Source organism: Aricia agestis, chromosome 18 (assembly GCF_905147365.1).
Source record: "Aricia agestis chromosome 18, ilAriAges1.1, whole genome shotgun sequence".
NCBI classification, from domain to species: Eukaryota; Metazoa; Arthropoda; class Insecta; order Lepidoptera; family Lycaenidae; genus Aricia; species Aricia agestis.
In genome coordinates, this window is record NC_056423.1 from 4302480 (window position 1) to 4311589 (window position 9110).

The 9110-nt window shown below is 36.3% G+C and overlaps 1 protein-coding gene across 1 annotated transcript; it reads right to left on the reverse strand.

The window, feature by feature from the left end:
• Positions 1 to 2081: 2081 nt before the first annotated feature.
• On the reverse strand, positions 2082 to 8408 carry LOC121735949 (regucalcin-like). Its single transcript, XM_042126955.1, has 6 exons — positions 8223 to 8408; positions 7426 to 7582; positions 6358 to 6555; positions 5550 to 5768; positions 5208 to 5311; positions 2082 to 2370 (listed from the first exon to the last, which is right to left on the reverse strand). Exons 1-6 carry the CDS (start codon positions 8379 to 8381, stop codon positions 2146 to 2148), a joined length of 1062 nt encoding a protein of 353 aa, XP_041982889.1. The 5' UTR covers positions 8382 to 8408; the 3' UTR covers positions 2082 to 2145.
• Between the last annotated feature and the right edge of the window lie 702 nt (positions 8409 to 9110).

Genomic DNA, 9110 nt, shown 5'->3' on the forward strand with positions numbered 1-9110 from the left:
AAATCAAAATACCATCATGGAATTGATTTATTTATTTCACAACAAACTTAATATAATATTCTGGGCCATATGTATGACTGTATGTGTATACTTAAGTACTTTTATATTTTTAAGTAGGTGTGATTTTGCTCGTTGTACTTACTCTACTTTTTTACTAGTTGTAGTGTTAATAGGCTGTGGTTTTAGTTTTAATATTATTTAGTATAGCTCATAATATGGTTGTTATTTTTTCAAAATTCTATTTGGTGTTATATTGGACAAAATTTTAATTTAGGTAAAAAAAAATGTGGTATAGTCCAGTCGCCGGATAGACTGAAATTATGAACGAGAGTTTACACTTAGGCATTTAAAAAGACAAATGCCTTTTTACTCACAAACAAAAGCATTTGCAATGCCGTTCTTTACATTTAAATGTTGAAATGAGATAGCATTAAATTCGTCCGAGAGTGAAAGAGACAAAATTGTTCTTTATTTCTTTCTATCTATTGACCGGGCTATATTCTTACTAGCTAATTATTTGTAAGTACACTTTAAAACTTACAAGAACACCAAAGATTAAGATATTTTCTTCGTAGTGTACCTAATATATAAAATTATAATTCTTCGAATCGTTGTGCATTTTCTTACATTTTCACTTGATGTAATTATACAATTGTATGTCGTGCCTAAACATTATATTTATCGACTGTTATGCTAAAATACAAATTTGTACTGTTTAAGTATTTATTATAATTTATAACGCCTCCGTGGTCCAGTGGTTTAGAGCGTGGCTCTTGACTCGGAGGCCGTGGGTACGATTCCCGCGTTGGAAACATGTTATTTCCAAGTTTGCTTAGAACAATGCCGGCTGATCACCTTGTCTGACAAGTAAGATGATCCATGCGTCGGATGGGCATATAAAAAGTCGGTCCTGCGCCTAATATCTCGTCAGTCGTTTCGGTCTTCCGTCCCACTGGGTCATGAGAGTAAAGGAATAGAGAGGGCTCTTGTGTACTGCGCACACACTTGGGCACTATCAAAAATTGCTCCTGCGTAACTGGCCTGGTTTTAATGAAACCAGCCACCGTCACCGAAACCGGTGTGGGAGTTATAAATGCAGTGGAAGTCTTATTAATTACTTATACAGTATGCATGATATTTTATAGTTTTACTCATCAATATTGCCCAGAAAAACGTTTATATTTCTTTGATGGGACTCAAAATTATTTAAAGCTTGAACAATTCATCTACTGAGCTACAAAGGTCATTAAAACATTATTTATTTGTCAGACTCTCTTTTGAGTCGAACCTTAGTTATAACTCCTCATAAAAAGAAACCAATATAATAATTATTATTGTATATTGTAAAGCCCAATATTCGATCAATATAATTAGTGTCCATTTTGTTAGTGTATAAGAATGTTCTCTCGAGTCTAGCTTTTAGGTTACCTATTGTTAAACTATATTAAATTTTATTACATAATATAATAATATAATTGGTATTCTAGCTATTCTAATTCTGAATTTTTTACTTGGATCTGAGCTTATATTGTTTTTTTTTTATGTTTTTATATGCTGTTATACATAATTTTAGGTGTTGTGATGTGATATTTCTAATGGAATTTTAAAAGGTTTAAATGTTCTCGTTAAATATTGTAAGCGCATGATATATTAAATTACGTAATTATTATTCTGTGTGTTACTCATTTAGGACCTACATTACTACTACTAGTTCTTATCCTTAATTATTATAGTACGCACATACATGAATAAAGCCTCTGATTGGTTACCAACACTACAAACAAAAGTGTATGTATTTGTTTTGCTTATACGTAACTGTTGTACATAATTGCGAACGATTTAACGACGCGTACCACGCCCACAAAATATATTTGATCATGCCTTTTATTGCTTCACGCATCGCTTTTAAGTCTAAACACATCATGCCGAAGTTCGGCATGATTACGTCAGCAATGTCAAACGCATACAATATAACGCGATGCAATTTCGGGATAGTGTGACATCGGTAATTTAAAATACAATGCAGGCATAATCATGGCGAACTTCGGCCGCGTTTTTTCGGCCTAGTGTGTTTAGACAAAATCAGATCCGTCAAAAATATTGTCTGCATCAAATAAATCATTCAAATATAACCTAGCTAACAAACTAATAATCATCAGCCTTATTAAATTTAAACCGTTTAGCGGGTATTCCCCGTCGTCCGGTGCCCCGGATGTTGTATATCCGGCCGGAATCGGGCTCGTCCGTGCGGGAGGTCGTCACGAACAGTTCGTCAAGCGCCTCGCCCCCCCAGCACAGTGACGTCACGCGGGACGCGGGGATCTTGTAGGCGTAGACGATCTTACGACGCTCCGGGTCTATATGCAGCACCTGTTTGATTAGAAAGTGGCTTTAACAAATCCATACTAATATTATAAATGTGAAAATGTGTCTGTCTGGAAGTCTGTATATCGTTATAATAATAATATCGCTGAAACGATATTGCTGAAATTTGGTTATGGAGATACTTTGAGTCCCGGGAAAGGACATAGGATACTTTTCATACCGGATAATATGTACGGTTACCGCGCGATCAACAAATTTTGGCGCAACGGAGTTGGGGTCGTCATCTGCTTTTTATATAAGCCAAAGTTAACTTTATTTATTACACAAGAAAATAAACATTGAATAGATAATTTGCCGCCCGCAGTGTTGTGCTCGTTTGTTCCATCGAATCGCTTTGCAATGTAAATTTACTCTTGTACTGAATGATTTAAAAATAAAAATAAAATAAAATAAAAAATGTTTTATTTCTGAGTAGATTTTAAGAAAATACTTTCAGAATGTTAATATTAGCTACGGTGCCTACCACCGGTTCGGGAACTATCCCGGCGAGAAGAACCGGCGTAAGAAATTCGCACGGGGCCCACTTTTTTTACCAAAAAAAAGTGAGGTAAAAAATTAATCTTTTAAAATAAAATTTACAATGCTGTAACTTAAAATTATACAGTGTCACATACATACATAGTAAGTCATGTACAATAATGTAGAAGTAGCCTTGTAAGCAGCCATCCTACTCCCAAGATGTGCCATCGTTTATGAAACCATTGACCTTATAATAGGCTTTGGCACACAAACGCTCTTTGACTACTTTCTTAAATTTATTAATGGAAAGATTTTGAACGTTTTCTGGGATTTTATTGAAAAGGCGTATACATTGACCTTTAAAAGATTTACTGACTTTACTAAGTCTGATCACTGGCAAATCTAGCTTGTACTTATTTCTGGTGTCTACAATGAATGTCACCTTTGGCTTTAAATTTACATATATTTTTTCTAACATGTATTACATTATCCAAAATGTATTGAGAAGCTACTGTCAGAATACCAATTTCTTTAAACTTTTCTCTCAAAGATTCAAATGTAGACATTTTGTAAATCGAACGTATAGCTCGCTTCTGCAGCACAAAGATAGTATTAATATCGGCAGCGTTTCCCCATAAAAGGATACCATATGACATTCTACTGTGAAAATATCTAAAGTATACTAATCGTGCAGTGTCTTCCTCAGAAATTCCCCTAATCTTTCTGACTGCATATGCTGCAGAACTGAGTCTATCTGCGAGTTTAGCAATATGAGGACGCACTGTAATTTATTATCTAGTGTAATACCTAAAAACACAGTAGTGTCCACCAAATTCATTTTCTCATCATTCAATAGTACATTGGTTTGAACTTGCCGTACATTGGGCAGAGTAAACTTTAAACATTTAGTTTTCGTAGAATTCAAAAGTAAATCATTAACATTAAACCAATGTACTATTTTTTGAAATAGTACAGTTTACCTCGTCGTAATTAGACTGTTGTCTCTTCACTTTAAAAATAAGTGAAGTGTCATCAGCAAAAAGTACTATTTCATTATCATTATCCTTAACTAGATAAGGTAGGTCATTTATGTAGACGAGAAAAAGAAATGGGCCTAAAATAGATCCCTGTGGGACACCTAATTCTATTTTGGTTCCATTTGATCTCTTATTATTGATTTCAACCCTTTGAGTCCTATTTTTGAGGTAAGATGTCAAAAGGTTGAGTGCTGAGTCCCTTATGCCATAGTGGTGTAATTTCCTAATCAATGTAGCATGCTCGACACAGTCGAAGGCCTTAGAGAGGTCACAGAAGACACCTAAGGCATCCTGCGATCCCTCCCAAGCTTCAAATATACTACATAGAAGACCTATACCAGCATCCGTTGTGGAACGACCCTTAGTAAAACCGTATTGATTTTCGTGTAATAAATTATTTTAATTAAAGTGTACCAATAGCTGTTTTAAAATTATTTTTCAAATATTTTGCTAAGAGTCGGTAAAATCGATATAGGTCTGTAATTTGTCGGATAAGACTTAATTCCCGCTTTAAATAAAGGTATAACCTTGCTGTGCTTCATTAAGTCAGGAAAAACACCATTCTCTATACAGTTATTAAAAATCATTGCTAGATGAGGAGCTATGATGTCAATTACTGATTTAATAATTTTTGTAGACAAGCCCCAAAGATCGGTGGTATTCTTAATGTTTAATAATTTAAAAGTATTAATAATGTCTTTGGGGTCAATCTCTCTAAACTTAAAATTGACATTACATTCCTTTACATTATCTTTGAGTAGTTTTTTGGCAGCTGCAGGTGAGGAGTTTAAGTTTTTCGTAGTTGAGACCGGAATGTCAGCAAAGAATTTTTCAAAGGCCGTCGCAACTTCTAGATCATTGGTAATTTCTTTATTTTCAAAATACAGTTGAAAATCCGAGCTACGACAGGTGACGTTTCCAGTCTCACCAGCTATTACCTTCCAAGTAGTTTTAATTTTATTAAAAATATACAAATATTGAAGAAAATATCAGCGTCAAAAGGAACATCATACCTTTATTCAAATTGCGAATCATATATTTTGTTATTTGTTAATGTAATATGAGGAAAAATAAGTCGAAAATTAATCTAGATGTACTCATGGTAAACCTTAGCGAACTATGTTTGATGTTTATTTCCTTATATGATTTATGATGTAATGATATCAGTATACCACATCGGGAAATCATATGGAAAATACAAATAGGTCACTACATGGAAACAGACGGAAAACTAATACGTATTTATATTCTCCATTATATTTTATTTTGAGAATAATTATGACAATAGTTTTAAGTTGACTTCGAGGGGGAATTACTATGTACTACAGAAAATACTGTAAAATAACCGTCCGCGTCGATGGTCATGCCGTCCGGGATCGCCGCGCCCGTGTAGCCGTGATCCGATATATCGATGATAGTTCGCCTGCCACCTGGTATAAAAAGTTTTATATACCTACTTACACATACAGGGGGCCTTGACATTAATAGGCCGAGGAAAACCTTAAGATCGGTCGACTAAACGGTAAAGGTTTACAAACCTACCCCAATTTTTTTGGTTCAACAATAATAAATGGCCCGCTAGCACTTAATGGTTGGTGAAAACGGGCGTAACTGTTCTCAGTGACTTAATTTACATTAACAAGGAAAAATCTTAAAAACCAAACTTACTTATACTTCCATCTTGTAGATCATAATCGAAAGCCTCAATCTTCTTCGTCGGCGAGTCTATATAGTAGAGCAGGCTATTATTCAGCGACCAGGTCAGGCCGTTAGATATTGAGACAGGCTTCAGTTCTGTCACGGGTCTGTATGAGGTGTCCTCGCCTATCTTAAACAGAATTGCTTGGTCCGGCATCACATCGAGACCTATGTGCGGGCCTTTGGTGCCTGAAATTGATAAATTAAATTAGGAAATTGAAAAAAAAGGCTTACAATTTTACAATGACTTAAATAAGGCAATTGAAAAAGTCTTACAAATGTAAAACAACCAGAATACTAAAGGCCTGTTTCACTACTTACTCTGAATAAGTGCCGGATAGGTTAACTTATTTAGGGCCTGTTACACCACTTCCTGATAAGTGCCGGAGCCATCCACAACTTATCTCATATCTGATTCTCCATACTCTATTCTGTCAAGATTCTCCATACCCTATCTGTTAAGTTAAATTGTGGATAGCGTATCCAGCACTTAAATAAAGCGGTAAAACAGCCCTAAGGGGCTGGTTCGCCACTTCTTATAATTGCTGGATTATAAAATGAAATGGAATTTGTTGCATAACAATCGTATAAGTTTATTATTAGACACTGCGGTGAGACCGCACTACGCGACACCACACGACGCGACACTTCACGTTCTACAAACGTAAATCTGACGTTACAAAAGTGTATCTGACGATTTACAAACATCTATTCCATAGAACGTGAAGTGTCGCGTCGTGTCGCTCTAGTACGATCTTACCCTTAAGGTAAAACCCACCTGCCCAGAACCGTCCGCGTGCGTCTACCGCGCCTTCATTGATGACATTATCGGGTTTACCCTCGTCCACGGTGGCGAGGAGGCGGAGCGACGCGTCGCCACGCTCGCCCCAGTCCAGCAGGTATAACGCCGACCGCACCGCCACGAGATGGCGGGAGGAGTTGCGGATTAGCGCGACTACGTTTACTTGCCCGTAGCCTGAAAACATATCGCACTCCAAACGAGACATTCTTTGTAATTTGTATATACGTAGGCCGCCTTATTACGCTTTACGCCTCTAGTCCACCGACGCTGCGAACTGCGAAACAGCGGCGAACCGATTTAGTCTGTTATCCTACGAATAATAACAACTAAGGAATCGTAACTCCCATACTATTACCGCTTTAAATTTGGTTCCTTTTGATCTGTCATGTAACGTCAGCCTAGTACCGCTCAAGGTCACCTAAATATTGCAAATGTATTGAAATGTGTACCTTTATAGGTACAATTTCGTGCATCGCGACAGTCGTAAGCCGCGCGCGACCTACGACTGTCGTAAGCCACGCGCGGCTACTTTGATTGGCGCGCGCGGCCGATGACAGTCGTAGGTCGCGCGCGGCTTACGACTGTCGCGAATCGCGATGCACGGAATTGTACCTTATGGTACACTTTTTTGACAAGTATTGTGGCGCATGTTTTTTGATGGAGTTACTTTTCCTTAGCTTTTATTATTCGTAGGTTATAACTTATATTGCGTCGACAATGCGTTATATTACATCTCGCTCTATTTCTGTTTCGCATTGGTTTCGCAGATATTTCGCAGTTCGCAGCGTCGGTGGACTAGTGGTGTTAAATATCGTTGCAATGACGAAGATCGTCACTATGACGAAGGTTGTCAGACGTCATGATAAAGTAGATCGTCACATTTATGAAGAACGTCGTAATGACGAAGATCTTTTTTTAATGACCGCAAAATGGCGGATTACGGCTAGCTTCGACAGATTCACAAGTTTGTTTATCTCTCTTTTATTTATTCAGGACAATTATCTTATCTCTGTCCTCGGGAAGGTCGCTTCAGATTTTACTTACCTATATGTTTAGTGTATATTTTGCCGGACATGTAGTCGAAACGATGGACGTTTTGGCTGTGGACGTCCACGAAGAGCAGACTCTGAGTTTCCTCATCCCAAACTGGACTCTCCGCGTGACGAAATACGGTAGAGTTTGGATCCCCTGCTGAGGACAGCTTAAAAAGGCATAAAATATAAGTATAATAGGTGATAATGATGAATTGTGGCTAAGAGCACTTTCAATCATGTCAGCTTTCAAACAAAACTAGATCGAAAAACTTATAAAGTTATAACACCCCTTTAAGATTTTTTTTAAAGAGAATGCAGAATAAGCGAGCTGAATTATTTATATATTATTAGCAGAGAATACTATCTATATTCTATAACATCGGTTTAAAAAAATCCGATTAGCATATTGGAGCTAGAATTAGCTACTTAATTAAAGTTTAAATTAATTCTGCATTAGTTATAATTTCCTGAAAAGGTTATCAGCTGATGTGTTTAAAAAAATCAGGCTTGTTAATAAAATTACATAACATTATTCATGAATAAGTTTCAATATTTAACTTATTCATGAATAACGTACGTCTTTTTAAATTTAATAAATTATTTAAGTACGTTACTTTTTGAAATTAATTCATAAAAAAATAATTTATAAAAAAAATGTTTTTAATAAAATATATTTTATTTAAAAAAGTAATATCTAATAAAAAGACAAAGTATTAATAAAAAAATGTGTCAAGTGTGCTCTTAATTAAAATAAGCTGTTATCATTTAACTTGTTACTAGCGATTAGTTACTAGCTAGTCTACTTACCATTTTGATAGAAAATTTTCTACTCGATTGAGCTTGGATAGAATTGTTTTCGTGCACCCACAAGAAAAATATGACGAGTAAAACCTTCATTATATTTGGTACTGTTATCGATTTCCGTTCAGTTTGTTTGGGAACAAGTTCGAAATAACAATGCGACATGAAACAGTAGGCTTATATAGGCGAGCCTCCGATATATCGATGAGCAAACCTGTTTATATTATGTCATATTACGTAGTAAATAACGGAGGTGTGGCTTCCTTGAAACCTACTACGTGTGACGTACTGTTTACGTATTTACGTACTATAACAGGATTAACTTTTGAGGAAATAGTTGTAAAAAACTGTGTTGTTGTGCATATTTTTTCCAAGATATTTTTTTAAATATATTGGAAAAAATGGATGTAAACAAAAATATTTTGTTTGTTACACTGATGTCTTGCAAAAAAGATACATCCTAAATGTATTAGGGCGCGTTCAGACGTGCGCGATTTCAGCGCGCGTGAAATTACTATAGCGTTTTGAAAAACACGCGACGCAGGCTGAATCCGTGCGAGCAGAAAACACGCACGTCTGAACTCGCCCTTTATGTACCATCGAAATTGATTCATAGGCAGTTGACGGATCTGCGTCATTTGGTCGGATTATGTCAATTCATTCGGATTATGTAAGTCGTGACCAATGGTCGTGACTCGTGACCTGTCGGCTGGATTTGACACATAGAGGAAAATAATATATCGATTTGACATATCGCGACCTAACTACCTAGGTCCGCCAACTGCCTATGAATCAACCATAAAGTTAATATACCTAGCGGAATAGAGCAACAATCTCGAGCTGTCAAACGTAACCGAAATTGGTTTACATCTGTGTATAAAATATGTGTACGTA

Bases quoted from the DNA above. Each gene is read 5' to 3' on its own strand.
- LOC121735949 (XM_042126955.1), bottom strand. From the start codon at position 8,381: ATGTCGCATTGTTATTTCGAACTTGTTCCCAAACAAACTGAACGGAAA. The intron at 6,556-7,425 runs GTAAGTAAAATC...ATATGTTTTCAG, and splicing joins AATATACACTAAACATATAG to GCTACGGGCAAGTAAACGTA. The intron at 5,769-6,357 runs GTGGGTTTTACC...TATCAATTTCAG, and splicing joins ACGCGGACGGTTCTGGGCAG to GCACCAAAGGCCCGCACATA.